General features: G+C 48.2%; 1 protein-coding gene across 9 annotated transcripts in view; it reads right to left on the minus strand.

Annotated features, from left to right (window-relative positions):
• Nucleotides 1-11,984: 11,984 nt before the first annotated feature.
• Nucleotides 11,985-16,999, minus strand: part of LOC116240192 (ceramide synthase 4) — a 66,309-nt gene continuing 61,294 nt past the window's right edge. For all 9 annotated transcript variants that reach the window (XM_090125847.1, XM_090125842.1, XM_090125841.1 and 6 more), the window contains one exon: nucleotides 11,985-13,914. In XM_090125847.1, coding sequence (XP_089981973.1) covers nucleotides 13,723-13,914 — 192 coding nt within the window. In that variant the 3' untranslated portion in view covers nucleotides 11,985-13,722. The remainder of the gene's footprint in view (nucleotides 13,915-16,999) is intronic.

The raw sequence follows: 16,999 nt of genomic DNA on the forward strand, positions 1-16,999 counted from the left end.
ACTCTCCAATCTGCCTTCAGTAGGAACTGAAATTTGTCCACCTGATGTCAGACAGCCACCAGTTCCACACCAAGATCTACAACAAGGAGCTGCAGGGGGAATGCAGCTCACCTTGATGAAGATCTCACAGAAGGACAAAAGAGAGTGCTGCCCACTCTGGACTGCCTTTATGAGGTCAGGTAGGGAGGGTACGATGCCAGCGTGGGTTTGGTGTAGCCTGGAGTATGATCAGAATTTTGGGAATGCAGCGAGAGTGTGCTTCCCAACTACCTGTCTTCAGTGCAAAACTGCCATTCTCCTTCTTGATGTCTTCTAGCTGACGTCGAGCCACCAGCTGCCTCTTCTGGTCCATCCTGCTCAGGTTTTTTCATCTCTTAGGCTGGGTGAGTTTGGCCTGGAGGTCCACCTCTTGGACCATCCAGCGTGGAAAGAGGGTTTCCTTACTCAGCATGGCTTCTGCTACATTCACAGAGGAACATGTCTACCCTAGTTCAACATCCAGGTTAACAGGACAGCACAAGAACACAAGCCATATCATCAATGCCCATGGCTGTCCACCTGGCACTTTCTGCTCCCCGGTCCTGCAGATCCATCACTCATGGAGAACCAGCTGTCCTCTCCAGGACAGATACAAAGGTGAGTTTGGGACTGCCTTCATCTTCCCTAATGTGCCCCAGAGAGCAAGGCAGGGAAGGCCATGAGACCATGATGCCAAAGCAGACAGAAGACCTTCAGAAATCTAGACAGAGACTGAGGTGAAGAGAACTAGGATGAGTTCTGCCTTGAGGCTGAGGATCTCTCTCTTCTTGCACAAAGTCTTTGTGGAGGTGGGATATGTGAGATGGCTTAATCTTCCATGACAAGAGCTGACAAGAAGCAGAGATAAGAATCATTCAGTTCTACCTCAGGCAGGATGCCTCTCACCGAGCAGGAGCACCCAATCACTCACCCTTCTGCTGTACCAGGGCTGCATTTTGTGGAGCAGCACTGAAAGTGGCTGATCCAATATGAGATATCAGTCAGCCCCATCTTGGACTGTCTCTATAAGTGCATCAGTCCGACAAGTTGTACCACAGGATTTGAGCAGAGCTCAAAAGTCTAGACTAGCTGTGGCTCCTCTACAGCTTTGTCCTAACTGGGACATACCCTGCAAGGATCTGTTCCTTGATGCACTGAAGGAAAGCAATGGCCACCTCATCCAGGATCTCCAGGGACAGTGAAATCCATCTCAGGGAGGCTCTGAATGGAAGACATGGGAAGGGTTAGCCCCTGGCTGGGCTGTTAATGGCTCAGAGAACCTGAGCCTGGGTTGTCCTTAATCCAACAAACCTGCAGGAGATCCCCTCACACAGCCCCTATTGCCCATAGCACTGACCCCACAGCTGTCCTGTGGGGTCACCATCAGGGACCAACAGGGATCAGGTTTGTGCCTGTATGTAAGCACGCAGAGCCATAATCTATGCAAAAGGACCTGTTTTATTTCCGCAGAACAAGGAGCTTGGTGGTGCTTTGCAAAGTTAGCACACCCAAGGAGCACTGTTACTCAAACATAGATGTTGACAACATGATCTCTTTTTAGAGTTTCTAACTGGGTGCTTGGTTTCATTTTTCCTGAGCCATTATGCAATCGGAATATTCTAGATTTAGGACAGTCTCATTAAAATCTCCTTTCCATACTGAAGGGTATATTTTTTTACAATGCAATTAGCCCTTAGTAAGCCTAAAAGTCACTAACAGGGCACACTCCCTTCCTTGTTGACATAAGCCAATTAATACATTAGACATAATTGCAGTTAAATGGTTATATTTTCACACATTATTCACATACTTGGGATCCATTATTTCCAGAGGGAGCACTGTCAGCTAATTTAGTAAGAAAGGAAATACATTCTAAGACGGGGATGCCTCAGAACAAAAACTGTACTGCCATGCTCTTGTGAAAAGTGCAGAACAAACATGTTGTGCATAAGCACAATGGAGAAGTCAGGAGTTTGTTGTCTTGGTCTTGCTTAAGGCGGTCTTGGTACTACTCCCCCCTACCCCCCGCCCTGTTCCACCAACAACCACCGTGCAATGGCAGAAACATGACTGGTATGGCATGCAAGGAATTATCAGTGAGAGTGGGGCAGATTGTTGGGCAGACATGCAGCTGTCCAGCCAGGCAGGGCAAGACTTCATATCTGTGGAGTGGGAAGGCTGTGCTCAGCAAACCTGCCCTCAGCTGGAACGTGAGCCTTCTCTGACAGTCCTTCAATCCAGCCTATCCAGATCCCTCTGCAGAGCCACCCTGCCTTCAGGCAGATCAACACTCCCACCTAACTTGATGTCACCCACATACCTCCTGAGGGTGCATTCAATTTCCTGATCAAGATGGCTGATAAAAATATCAGAAGAAAAATGGCCTCAATACTAATGATATTTCTTATTGTTTTCTCCACTTGTGCTGGTTCCAGCTCAGACAGTGCTGATTTTCTTCATAGTGTCTGGTGTGATGTTGTGTTTTGGCTTAAACAGAAAAACAGAGAGGGCATCACATCCTCTCCACTATGAATCTCTTTCCTCTCGTAGAACCATAGCTCTGCCTATGGGCAGGAGGCTGGGAGTGAGAGACAAGCAGAGGCCCAGTGCCACACTGGAAGGCTTCTACAAGCTGCTGGGCAGGACCCCAAAGGAGGTGAGTGCACCTGTGCTGAGAGCCCAGGCAACCAACACCTCCTTCCCCCGTTGCCAACTACCATTCTGGGGAAGAAGATATTTCACCATCCACCAATGCATTCAGCAGCCACAGCCCCAGCACCACCCGTCTGTTTTGTGTCAGATCGAGCAGATAGCTGGGAGCTGTTGGCTTTCCCAGCAAAGCATCCATCTCCCCATGGTGGGTAGATCCTATGGATAAGGCTCCTTATCTTTAGCAGAATCCTTCGGATCATTGCTCACAATGAAGCATTCCTGGATCTATAAAATAATTATTGACTTAAATTTGTATGAAGCTTTGTCAAATTAATTTAAAAAACGCTCCCAAGCTCAACTCTGTTCTTACTTTAAAACTTACAGTTTTAGGGCTGTGTATGAAACAGATCATGATGGAAATGATGCTTTTGAGGCTGTTTGTTACTCAAACAATTGGATGTTCCATCCATGTTAATGAGTGAACGAGTATGTTGTTTCTTTCACATCACAGACTAAGCTTATTTTATCTTCCTTTGTAACCCACAGCTGATAATCATCAGAGGTGAAAAAATTGTAGTTAGACTTTCAGAGCAGGCACTGAGTCCCACTGCTGGAAAAATTGGACAGGGAGAACCAGTGCTAAGCTCCAAACCTGGGTTTACATATTTCTGCACTGGAGTTTTAGAATGGCCAAAGTGATGTGGGAGGTCAGCAATGCAAACACAGCAGATCCAATTCTTTCCCAAAGAGAGGTGGTCTCTGGGGAAGCACCGACCCAGAAGGGCAGAAGCAGCCCCTCCCACCACATGGAGACAGAAAGAGGAAGGCAAAGCGCTGCTTTCCCCATCTGTTCTGCAGGAGGACCTGATCTCAGTGGCCGAGAAAAGTGGCCTGCCAGTCAGAACAATGCAGACCTGGTTCTGGCACCGGTGGGCCCAGGACCATTGCAGACTTACAAAGAGGTTCTGTGAGGCAAGGTAGGTGGGCCAGCGTGGGGATGGGAACCTCCAACGAGGAGCTGTATGGCAGCTTACGTCCTGCCCTCAGCTCTGAACATGGTCTGGTGGAGTGACAGAGCCACTGAGCAGTGCTCCTAGCTTCATCCTTCCGTGCCTCCCACTTCTGCATTTCAAAACAATAAAGTTGACTCAACAGTGTCTACAGGTCAGATTTAAATCTTAGGTGCTGGAGGGGTTTTCAGCAGTAATATCACTGGCAAACATGTCAAACATCTTTTTAAGAGGATTTTTATATAAAATGACAAATTTTAAATATTCTTACCAGCTCGTGGACCGTTGGACATAACAGTGTGACAGCCAGCCACTGGGCATGGACAGATAGAGATGAAAACAGAAAAGCAACAGAAATCACTGAAAACTTCACAGAGTTTATTTTCCTCAAACTTTCCACTCTCATATGAGATACTAATGCATATCTCAGTAGAAAATGGAATTAGAAAGGACAGAGGAGCCACCAAGTGTCCGAATGAAAAGGATCGGGTTATTGGGGGATCTCACCTTGAAGCTTTAAACTAAGGCTCCAATCATGTACAAGATCCACTGCAAAAATTTCTGTGCAAACTGTGCAAAACAAAATGGTAACAAACTCCCGAATGCCTCAGAACAAAAACTGTACTGCCATGCTCTTGTGAAAAGTGCAGAACAAACATGTTGTGCGTAAGCACAATGGAGAAGTCAGGAGTTTGTTGTCTTGGTCTTGCTTAAGGCGGTCTCGGTTCTACTGCCCCCTACCCCCCACCCCGTTCCGCCAACAACCACCGTACAATGGGAGAAACATGACTGGTATATGCGCACCAGATATTGGTATGGTATATGACACCCAATACACTCCACCCCATCTGGAAACTGCTCCAGAGCCAATTGGATGGGCCCATCATATGGCATAAAAGGCATTGCCAACTCCACAGTAGGATTGTAACCCTGGACTTCGGGAGAGCAAAATTGGACCTCTTCAAGGGCCTGCATGGACTAGCGCTTTGGAAGGCAAGTAGGCCCAAGAGAGCTGCTTGACACTTAAACACCGCTTCCTCCAAGCTCAAGATGGATGCACCCCTTCCTGAGAGCAAGGAACCGGGGAAAAGTGGCAGGAGAACTGCTGGATAAGCAAGGAGCTCATGGATAAACTCAAAGGGAAGAGGAGCGTACACAGCACATGGTAGAAGGGCATTTCTACTTGGAAAGAATATATGAGCGTTGTCAAGGCCTGCAAGGATGCAATGAGGAGGGCTACAGCACCCTTGGGATTAAATCCGGCAAAGGCGGTCGAGGATAACAACAAAGGCTTTTGTAAGAATGTTGGTAGTAAAACTAAGACTAGAACAAATGTGGGTCTGCCACTGAATGAGGCGGGTGCCCTGGTAACAGGGGACGAAGAGAAGGCAGAGATACAGAATGCCTTCTTTGCGTCCATCATTGCTACTAAGATTGCACCCCCAAAATCCCAGGCCCTGGCGGTAAGAGAGAGTCTGGGGAATTAAGGACTGCTCAGCCACCCCAGTGACATCGAGGCCTTCGAGGGTTCCCCACTGCTGGAACACAGAAGACCGTCCAGGCAGCAAGGGAGAGCTCACACATGAAGCCCTTCTGTAGCAGGATGTCAGGTTGCGACTTCCCACACAGACCCGAGCACGCCGTGGCAGCCGGTCCCAACAGCGGCGGCCAGCCTGGGCACAGAGCTGAGGTGCTGCAAATCGGTGTCCAAATAGAACCTCCGTGGGCTTCTCAGCTGGTGGGAGAGCACCTGGGAGGGTGGATCCCACATCCATCTGCCCACACCTATTCCTTCTACAGCTGTTTATGCTCTGCAGCCATTGTGCCTAACTACAACCTTTTTGCTGCTTTCCAGTCAGGTGCTAGATGTGATGGCAAAGCCTGGGGAGGTGTCTAAGCTCCAGAGAGAGTTATAATTACCCCATTGTTTCTTTCTGTTTTGCAGGCCCTGGAGGTAAGAGAGAGAGTCTGGGGAATTAAAAACTTCCTCTTGTTTGAGGAGGATCTGAACAGGGAGCGTGCAGGCAAAATCAGTGTTCACAAATTCATGGGCCCCGTTGGGTTGCACCCACGTGTGCTGAGAGAGCTGGTGGAGGTAATTGCTGAACTGCTCTCTATGATCTTTGAGAGGCCTTGGAGAACAGGAGAGCTGCCTGGACGCTGGGGGATAGCCAGCTTCGCACCAGTCATCTGAAAGGGCATGGCACCGATGAGTGGGCAGTGAGACAGACTGAGAATGGGCTGACGACCACAGAGATGATGAGGGGCCTGGAGCATCTTCCTCGCGAGAAAAGGCTGAGAGACCTAGGACTCTTCAGTCTGGAGAAGAAACGCACGAGCGGGGGATCTCATAATTGTTTGGCCCACTGCGACGGGGCCCGCATCTGCTCCAAGCCATGAGAAAGGCCCTGCGCCAGCTCCCGACTTTGTGACAGCCCATGTAGTTCAACCAGAGAACCCAACTGTGCCAGCCCTTATTAAAAAGACCAAAATTAGGCTGTGAAAATCAGTTCCTTTAGTAAGAAAGGAAATACATTGTAAGACGGGGATAGAAGAAGAGGATGAGAATGAAGCCGGGCCACGACAAGAACAGCAGGAGGAAGAGGCAGAACTCATAAAGGAGATGAGAACCATTTGTCTCCTGAGCACAAGTGAGCTGAGAGGTATGTGAAAAGACTTCAGCTGTCATGCAGGGGAGCACTCTGACACTGGGAGAATGGGGCCACAAGCCTGGACTTAGTGGGCAGCAAAGGCAGGCATCTGGGGTCCCTTTCAGGGGAAGGGGGCATTGACAAAGCCCTTGGAAATGAGATACAAGCCTTCACCTTATGGAGGTGACTCTCTGTAAGGGCCGAGAGGGAAAGGAGTCCCTTCAAAGAAGATTTGGTATGTTACCAGGCAAGCGGTCCACCGTGGGGAAAGGTGTGCCTGAGGGAACCAGCTCTTCTGGAGGTGATGCGTAATATTGAAAAGAGAGGGGAGATACAGATCGGCTGTTGGGAGGCAATTGTGGATTCTGAGGGTGGGGGCGCACTGGAACAGGTTGCCCAGGGCTGCCGCCATCTTGCTTGGGATGCATTCCGTCCTGGTTTGGTAACCGTGATGTCACAGTGGTGGCGGGGAGTGGCCATTGTGACCCGTGGGGTTGGGAGCAGAGCAAAGGCTGCCAGGCTCAGAGCGTGCGTCAGTGTGGCCTGGTGAGCTGCAGAGAGAGCAGGGACTCTCCAAGTGCTCACTGTCGATGCACAACATGTCCAATAGGAAGCGGAAGGCCCCCGACTCCAGGGAGCGAGGTGAGAGCAAAGGATCCCTGCATGCAGCGCCCCGTCGCCAGGCAGAGGGGTGCTGTGGGTCTGCCAGCGGCTGAGAGGGAAGGAAGGGGCAGGCAGGGGCCCCCCAGCTGCCGCTGGGCACCGCTCCTCTGCTCCTCGGCAAGGGGCCCAGCCTGGGCTGTGGCTGCCCGCTGCCACCGTTGGGCCTGCAATGCCCCCTCCTCCAGCGTTGCCCCAGTGACATCGAGGCCCTCGAGGGGTTCCCCGCTGCCAGGACACAGAAGACCCTCCAGGCAGCAAGGGAGGGCCCACACATGAAGCCCTTCCGCAGTGGGATGTCAGGCTGCGACTTCCCACACAGACCCGAGCACGCCGCGGCAGCCGGTCCCAGCAGCGGCGGCCAGCCTGGGCACAAAGCACAAAGCTGCTCCCCGGTCCATCTGCAGAACCACAATCCCCACAGCCAGACCCTCAGTCTGCACAGGAGCAGCCGTGTGCCAATGACACCTGCTCAACTTGGTCAACATCAGCCAAGACCACAAATCCCACGCTCATTTACATCAGCTTGCTCAACTTGGTCAACATCAGCCAAGACAATAAATCCCACATTCATCCACATCAGCTTCATTCTTCTTGTCTTTTCCTGGGGTGGGCAGAGTTCAGACCTCAACCACAGGGTTGTCTTCTCCCCAGCAGAATGGCTTAGGTTGGAGGGGCCCTTAAATATCATCCAGTTCTAACCCCCTTGCCGTGAGTAGGTTCGTGCACCACCAGATCAGGATGCCCAGGATCCCATCCAACCTGGCCTCAAATGACTCCAGCAGTGGGGCATCCAGAACCCCTCAGGGCGGAACTTTGCAAGTGCCTCGCCACTTGCTGAGTAAACAGTTTCTTTCTAACACCTCATCTCTCTCTATCCTCTTTTAGTTTAATGCCATTCCCCCTTGTCCTATTACTATCAGACCGCAAGAAAAAGTCAGTCCTCCTCCAGCTTGGCAGGACCCTTAAAAGTACTAGAAGGCTGCAACGAGGTCTCCCCAAAGCCTTCTGTTTTGAAAGCTAAGTTAACCCAATTCCCTCAAACCTGCCTCTTAGGTGAGGTGCTCCAGTCCTTGTCTCGTCTTTGTGGCTGTCCTCTGGACCCCCTCCCACCGCTCCACATCTCTCCTGTGCTTGGCACCCCAGGCTTGGGCGCAGTACTTCAGATGGGGCCTCGCAAGGGCACAGTAGAGAGGGACAATCACCGCCCTGCCCTGCTGGACACCTTTCTCAGGCCTTCTGGGCTCCAGGCACGCACTGCTGGCTCATCTCCAGCTTTTTGGCCATTATGACCTGTTATGTCCTTCTCCACAGGGCTTCTCTCTATGTGTAGAACCGAGACTGCCTTAAGTAAGACCAAGACAACAAACTCCTGACTTCTCCATTGTGCTTATGCACAACATGTTTGTTCTGCACTTTTCACAAGAGCATGGCAGTACAGTTTTTGTTCTGAGGCATTCGGGAGATTGTTACCATTTTGTTTTGCACAGTTTGCACAGAAATTTTTGCGCATTTGGACTGTGTGCTGTATGTGCAACTGTATCTGTATTCTGGACATACAGGCATCATGGAGGTAAACAGGCAGGTTTGCTGAGCACAGCCTTCCCACTCCACAGATATGAAGTCTTGCCCTGCCTGGCTGGACAGCTGCATGTCTGCCCAACAATCTGCCCCACTCTCACTGATAATTCCTTGATTTCCCCTCATGTGTCAGTCTCTCATTTTGGAACAGGTGCCCAAAGCCCAGTCTGAATCCATATCCTAAACTCAGCCACATGGATCTGCATCGTTCCCACCCAAAAGCCCAGAGATGGCTGTCGGCTCACAGGCTCTGCTTGGAAGTACCATTTCTCTCAGTCAAGGTAGAACGCCCATCGCTGAGGTACTGCAGTACCTCAACCCTGCATGAACTGGGGAGCTCTGGTGCCAGAAGGACAGGGGAGGGCAGAGGTGTGGAGGATGAAGGAGTGGTTTGAACAGGACGGTCCTAAAGCAGGCTGCGGGAGCCACGGCTGTCCTCTCCTTCTTCCTCTGTGCTGAGAGTGGGGACTCACATGGCATCCTTGGGAGTATCCTCTAACACCAGGCTGACCCCTGGCTCTGCAGTGGCTTCCAGCTCTGATGTACCCTGCAAATGCCTTATTCTGCGTTGCATGCTCCCAGCTGGTCTCTCTACAGAGCCCAATCCCCTCTCTCCAGAGGGACTCTCCACCCACGGCTGAGGTGCAGCTGAGTGATGGACCTGTCTTGTCATTGCTGCCACACAAATGCTTTATGCCGCAAAATGCAGAGAGATTCAGTATTTCTGGGAGCAAACCCTGTCAGCTTTATCATGGTTAGGAGATGAGTAAGGATAAGTCCAGAGCAACCCTGCACAGACAGTGCTGACAACAAGCACAGAAGAGGCTGGATTTGTGGCACCCACCTTTCAAATACGCATCGGATAATGATGAGGAGCAGAGCACCGGGGATGCAGAGCCAGAGGTCCTGAGGCTTTGGGTAGTGTGTGTCTGCGGACTCCTCCATGTCTTCCCAGGTGGCTCCGGGTGGCAGCCAGTACTGGTGGTGCCAGAGCTCCTCCAACAGTCCCATCCTGGTCAAGGTGGTGGACAAAGACAGCAGAGGCTCTGGGACTCAGCAGGCAGATGTAAAACTCGCTCTTGAATCAGGACTGCTGGCGGTCTGGGACACCCAGCCCAGCAACTCGTTGCTCACACTCCGCACCGCACACTCGATCCCACGAGTATGACTTCCAACACCACTTGTCCTGACCTGCCTGTGAGCTTAGAGGTGGGGTGAGATGTCTTGGTGCAAGAAAATAATTCTGTGGGTGTTAAGGAGGTGGATATCTTCAATTGCGCTCCATCACACGGATTACGAGTCCCTTCCTGGTGACAATGTCAGAAGGGACATCTTTTGCTCCCATTTTCTACCAGCCTTTCTCTTCCCAAGCTGCAAAGCCATTGCCTGTTAACCCACCACCCATTCATGGGGCATCTCTAACAATTCATAGCTGTGAAAAATCTATTGGTTTCTCACGGAACCTCAGGTGAGTTTCTTCAGACCTCTGCCCAGGAGTCTTTCTGAATGCCTTTGCAAAGCATTACCAGAGGGTTCTCTCCTCTGCATAAACTCATTGACTCTTTGGGAGAACTCTGGCAGAGAAAGACATGATTTCCTCATACACAACACATGGGAACTCTTTCCCACAACGTTATGTTCATACACGTTTCCAGTAACTCATGGTACATTGTGCCAATCTGCTCAGGCCAGATGTCAGCAGCTCCTCACATTTCCACCTGGGACTTCCATCAATTTCTGACACCACCATGGTTTGAAGCAACAGTGACCCTGCTCAGCTGGTAGCTGAACTCTTTATTGTGTCAGCTCCCTCTTGGCTCTTGGTTGAATGTTATTCCATTGCTGTTTCTTATAGAACCCCTTCACACCCATCATTTTGACGGAATGCAGCCTCAGCAAGAAGACAGTAGGGAAGCCATATGCAGGCAGCACACGGGATTGCTCCAGCCTGATCCCTTCTCAGCCCTTATTGTTTTATGTCTCCTACAGTTTTCCCAGTGTTTTTTAGAGCAGATTACTGCTGCCCTTTGTTTCTCAGTGTATTTCCTGGCATGTCCAGATCAATCTGCCAAGGTTACGAGTCCTTTCCTTGTTTAGACATGACTTCAGCTTTCTGCTGTTTCTTAGGGACGCCCCTGCCTGCAGGCACTGTCTGTTGTACACGTGCAGATGAGAAAAGCAATGTCGTTTGAATGTAGTCATTCAAGTAAAGGTTCCCTTGGGCATACGTGTCTGGATCAAAAAACACAGTGGATGCACTTCTTGCATGTTTCCAGTGTGTGCTTTAAAAACACGATCCCAAGCAGCGCCCACTGGAGCCAGCAGCTCGGTGCCAGCTGCCAGCCCTGGGGCCCAGGCTGTTCCAGTCTCCAGCTCAGCACTGCACAGCTGCTTAAAGACAACAGGAGAGGTTCCCTTTCGCGCAGCTCACCTGGAGCTGAACATTCCATCTCCACTGCAGCTTGATGACATTGCTTGACACACACTTGGTGCGGTGCACTCCTTTCTTGCACACAGGGCTGATAAGGATCAATTGGAAATAGATTCTGCTGTTGCACCCAGAGCTCCATTCGCTCTGCTGGGTTATTTAGTAGATGTGACATGGGGTTTTGCTGCAGGTTTTTACAGCAGCTTCTCAGTTTTGAGGTCTGTGCTGCTCCAAGAGGAATTGTGTCCATGGGTGGTGGTGGTGATAAAGGGATTTGATGCAATGAATCAGAAATACTACCGCAGCACTCACAAACTTCCTGACACCAGAGCAGACAGAGAGAGAATGTGGAGCCACTGTGGGGAGAAAACAGCACACAGAGCTTTGCTGAGCCATAGCAATTTGATGGCAAGAAAAATTCTGCTTGTGATGGGCCGCAGTGATTCACTGCTGCCATGCTCAGTTACACAGTTAAAGTGTCCTAATTCAGTCCCCAAGAGCCCTCCCAAATCCTTGATGTATCCTTTCACAGTGATCAGATTAGCCTTATAATGAGCCTGGGCAGGGCATTCTGCTCCTCAGATGTGTTCTGATTTTCCTTCCCACCCTTCTGAAACCTCATGACAAAGAGGACTCCACATGCATTTCCTTTCCATGCCCCCACAGCTCCAAATCATCCACCAAGCTGTGGACTTCCATTGCTCTGTCAGTGTCATGTCACCTGGACTTCCTCTAGATTTAACACAGAGGTGCCCCAAACTGTTTCAGGGCCAAAAGAAGCTTCACCAAGCAGGACACAAAGGAGGCAACTGTTGCTCTTTTCTGGCCCGGCCTAATATGGCTGAATGCTCTGCAACATCACCTCCATGCATGCTGAGTGTTCAACAACCCTGGCAACAGCACCCAGACGTGTTTCCCTGGTCACCAACCAGCCTGGTCACCTCCTGGGAGTCCAAGAAGTAGAAAAGAGCCCAGAGAGTCAAACCCTTCAATAGTAATTTATAAAGAACTGTTACATTAGGTAGTACAAAATGATACATAACCATTCCTCCTGAACTCACCACCTGCAGAGAAATGACAAGATTGTACATGTGGATTACAGAAACACAACTGTATACAGAACATTGTACTCTGAACTTTAAATTACCCCAACATCCAGAGAGAAGCGATCTTCAACAAATATGGATTTAATGATCCATATGAAATGATGATGCAGGAAGAGATGCTCTGCTCTGAGTATGTCACTGCCCTGGAATCACCTGTGCTGGAACCATTTTTCCTCCTGAAGTTATCCAATATATTTTGATTGAAACCTAAGACCAAAGGCTAAAATCAAAGCTTCCCCAGTCATATTTCAGGTGAACTTGGTGAGCTGCTGAAAACCCTCATCCTACTAGACTGTCACTTGTCTCTTAACTTTATAAATGTGCATCACCTCCTAGAATTGGGCATTTCCTTGGTCCATGTCCCCCAGTTAGCATAGGACCTTGCCAGGCACAGACAGGGAAGTGTCTGCATGGCCTGGGCAGTCTAAGTCCCTGCTGTTGTAACAGAAAATCTGTAAGTAATGTGGTTTCATAGTTTAATAGATCTATAAGATAGAAATCTGTGCCATACCTATTTAACTCTTCTAAGGCATTACAGAATCAAAAGTCTAAAACTACACAGGATATAAGATACAAAATGTCTAAAGGAACCGAATCAGAATTGCGTCATGACTTCATTGCCTACTGCTTTAAACTCTCGACACATCTAGGCACAGGCCCCAGAATTAGAAACTTAAATTAAAGCATTGTGCCATGAAGTTCAGCAGATTTTCTCTGATTCTTCTCCCTCTGAGAACAGGGGCAATCTATTCCCTTCTTAACACAAGCTGACTCTCCCACTGTGCCAGTCATCCTATATAAAAACATGAGCACTTGACCAGTGTTGGCTTTTAGAATATCAACTTCCTTGTCTCCTCTCTTCTCCCCACACTGTTACTTTCCAAGATAGATTAATTGATTATCTGACAGTTGAGACACAACTGCTTGGATTTCCTAGCCCCTACAACCATGATTTGGGTGGGGACTCTCTTCATTACAGCCTTTGGAATTCCCCCCTTTGAGGCAACAATGCTGATAACAGAAGGGACTGAGATCCATACCATTACAAAACAGTCACATGGCACACAGCAGCATTTTCTGTAAAAAAATGTTTTCTCCTGTATCTTTCCAAAGCTTTTATTCCACTATACACAGCTTCAATGTTATGAGTATGTATGGGGCACTTATGCTCTTGAAGGAGGTGTCCCTGTATTAAGGTTTAGAGTTTCACACTTGCTGTCCATAGTCATTAGTGGCAGTGGGCTATGGCTTCCAGAGGCCATTCCAAATAGATTCCTATCAAACAGCATTAGGCAGGTAAGACGTGACATTGCCAAAGTTCATCCACTGCTCTGAGTGTTTTTCAAGATCAATATGTTTAACACCTGCTATGGTACTGTCTAATTCAAGTCAAACCACTTTGATCCCTTTCTATTTGCCTCAAGGCTACAACCAATAGAAAACTTATGTTGAAGAAAGACCAAAAACTCCCCTCAGATATCACTGACTGTACACAATTCTGTTTACAATAAAAAGGAATTCAGTTATGATACTGCAATTGCAATCTTTTACATCTATACAACAAGCAAAACTGCTTCTAAAGGTGGTGGACCGGATCATGACAGACACAAAGAGGGCTATCTTTCCTTGACGTGGCCATTGGTGAGATAGGCTCTGTTGTTCAGTGGCTCAGACCCATTCCTCTGGATGTAATTGCTGCTCGTGACATTGCTGAAATGTACGATCCCATTTTTCTCCTTTTCCATCATGTTTTCTCTTTCTTCATCCACATCACTCTCTTCTGTTTCACTTCTCATGTCCTTTTCCATCTACAAAAAAATGTAAATGAGAAACAGTTCAAATGCAGAAGTGCACAAGAAGCAGTGCTAGCTGAGCCACTGGCTGAAACTGCTCCTTCAGCCACCTGCCTGCAGCATGCATTTTTGCAGTGTGCTTTTAGCTTTAGTTCACCTTTGCAAACAGTTTGATTTCTGTCCCAATTAAATCTTAACTGTGACCCTGATATTCATTATACAAACAGGTTGAAGCAGCCCCAGATCACAGCTGCCCAGGAGTGAAGACAGCCATGTCAGACTGAAGAGATTCACACTGCTGCTTTAGGCATCACTGTGCAAAAGAAGGGAGGAGAAAGACTGTTCGTCAAAATCTTATATTTTCCAAAGGGGACACAAAAATAGCTTATGGGTGCTGCAAGTTGAGCACCCAGAATCACAGGATCACAGCACAGCCTGAGTTGGAAGGAACCCACAGGATCCCCGAGTCCAGCTCCCGGCCCCACAGCACTGCCAAAACCCAAACCCCGGTGGTGCCCCAATGCTCCCTGAGCTCCAGCAGCTCAGGGCTGTGGGGCCTTTGTGCTCCACAGCATGCTGCTGCCTCAGATCCAACTCGCTCTCGACTAGAACCCCCTGGTCTCATTTTGCAGGCTGCTGTCCAGCCTCTCATTCCCTGCCTGTAGCCATGGCCAGGGCTGCACACCCAGGGGCAGGATTCGGCTATTGCTCTGGCTGGACTTCATGCTGCTGGGGATTGCCCAGCCCTGCCATGTGTCAAGGACTCTGCAAGGTCTCTCTGCCCTTGAGGGAGTCAACAGCTTCTCCAATTTAATGTCATCCATGGACTTACTCAGTTTACTTTCAATTCCTGTATCCTGTATCCAGTAAAAAGGACAGGCTCTAGAATGGAGTCCCATAGCTGGCTGCCAGCCTGATGTAGCCCCATTTATCATAACTCTGTGAGTACAACCTATCAGCCAACTGTTTACCCATCGCATTATGGTTTGGTCTAGCTGTATGCTGGATATTTTGTCCTGAAGGATACCATGTGAAAGAACACTGAAAGCTTTGGGGACAGCCAAAAAGATCACACTAGCTGGCTTCCCTTGGTCAGTGAAGTGGGATCCTTGTTAACTGCATTAAATAGGACCTTCCTCTCATGAACCTGTTGGCTGTGATCAGTGAGCACAGGCTGTTTTCTTCCCAGCCACTGAAGTCAATATGACAGACCTGTAATTACCATGATCTTTTTTCTTGCCCTTCTTGGAAACTGGGAGAATGTTTGCCAATTTCCAGTTTACTGGGACCTCTCCAGACTCCTAAGACTGTTGAAAAATACTTGAGAAAACTCTTAGAGTACCCTGGGATGAATCCATCAGGCCCTATAGACTGAAGTGCATCTAGCTGGAGCAGCACATCCCACATCACAGAGCTACTCTACATTCACATTCAGTTTTTTTTCTCTTGCTATCAAGAGATCTGTAGTCCACTTTTGTAAATATTTACTTCCTTGTCTTAAATAAAGTGATAATAAAGTGATAAAATGACAGATTAGAGAAAGCAACCTAACATTCATTGGCTTCTCAGGCTGCTTTTACTCTGCCATACAAGATGCCAAAATTGGGAACCCATTCACAGTGTCCATGTTCTTTGGAGGAAAGTGAACTGAGGGGAAGCTGCAAGCTTCATTAAGACTGTGTCCACTGCTGGATGGCCATCAATTTTCTATATATGTTCTTCTGGAGATATTTCTAGGATCACATTAGGCAGACTGAAGTCTGAAGCCTTTTTTAAAGATCTCCACACCCCAGAGCAGTTAGGAATCATAAGAATGTGAACTTGCACTGAATTCATACTGCCTGCAAGAGCAATAAGAATAGGAGATGCCACATGTTGTGAGCAATCTATGTCATTCTGGAATTCGCAGCTGAGGAACTATACACAGAGAGCATTGATCTGCAGCATAAGTACCGATAAGTAATCGGTAGTACTCTTTTAAGTGTTTTTTTTTAAATTCAGAGATGCAGAATGTGGCTGAGGCCTTACACCTAGCAAGGTCCCCAGAGGAACTAACTAGACAGCTGCATGAACTAAAAAGATGGTTGCTTCTATGAGGAAGTGAAACCTCTTACTTCAGGATGTGGATGAACCCTAATTACGGGGATTAGAGAACACCATATGTAAAGGTGATGCAGATTAATCTGTAGCCATGGAGGAAAATTACAGGGGTCAAAAAGGCTCCTAAGAAGAATATTTTGAACTGGAGTGAGAATTTCAAGGCTACTGAAAGGAGACAATACTCTCTTATCCTAATACTGCCTTGGGCTGTTATCATAGAATCAGAGAATATCTTGACCTGAAAGAAACCCACAAGAATCACTGAATCCAACTCCTGGTTTCACACAGGACTACATAAAAATTAAACTGTATGTCTGAAACCATCATTGAGATGGCTGCCCTTATGACAATTTTTCTTCTCTATTCGAGGCTCAATATGTAATGCTCTCAATTTTATTGTTTCATATCAAATATAGCAGGTAATTTACATTGTGTGGTTTTTTCTTTTTTTTTTTTCTTTTTTCCTGAGATACAGTTAATTTTCTTTGTAGAGGCTCACATGATGCTGCGTTTTGGATATTTGATGAGAGTAGCTGTGTTTTAGTTGTTGCAGAGCAATGCTAGCTCTGAGTCAAGGACCTTTCTGCTTCTCACACTCAATGCGAGAGAGGAGCTGGGTGGACACAAGGGGCTGTGGACAGAACTCAAATTGGCCAAAGGGATATTCCATGCTGTACAACATCAGCAATAAAAGCTGGGGTAAAGGAGGAAGAAGGGCATGTGCAGAGTGATGATGTTTGCTCTTCCATGAAAGCATTATGCAAGATAAGCCCTACTTTCCTTGAAGTGGCCCATCCATGGGAAGTAGTGAATGAATTTCTTGTTTTGCTTTACCCAATAAACTGTCTTTATCTCAACCCAACAGTTCTCATATTTTTCCCTTTCTGATTGTCTCCCATCCCACCTGTGGTGAGTAATGAGTGGCTGTGTGGCATGTAGGTGCCTGCCAGGGTTAAACCACAACGCTTACAAATAAAATCTGAAAAAAATATGGATGTGC

The sequence above is a fragment of the Phasianus colchicus genome, chromosome 28, assembly GCF_987193195.1.
Source record: "Phasianus colchicus chromosome 28, bPhaCol1.hap1.1, whole genome shotgun sequence".
Taxonomy (NCBI): Eukaryota; Metazoa; Chordata; class Aves; order Galliformes; family Phasianidae; genus Phasianus; species Phasianus colchicus.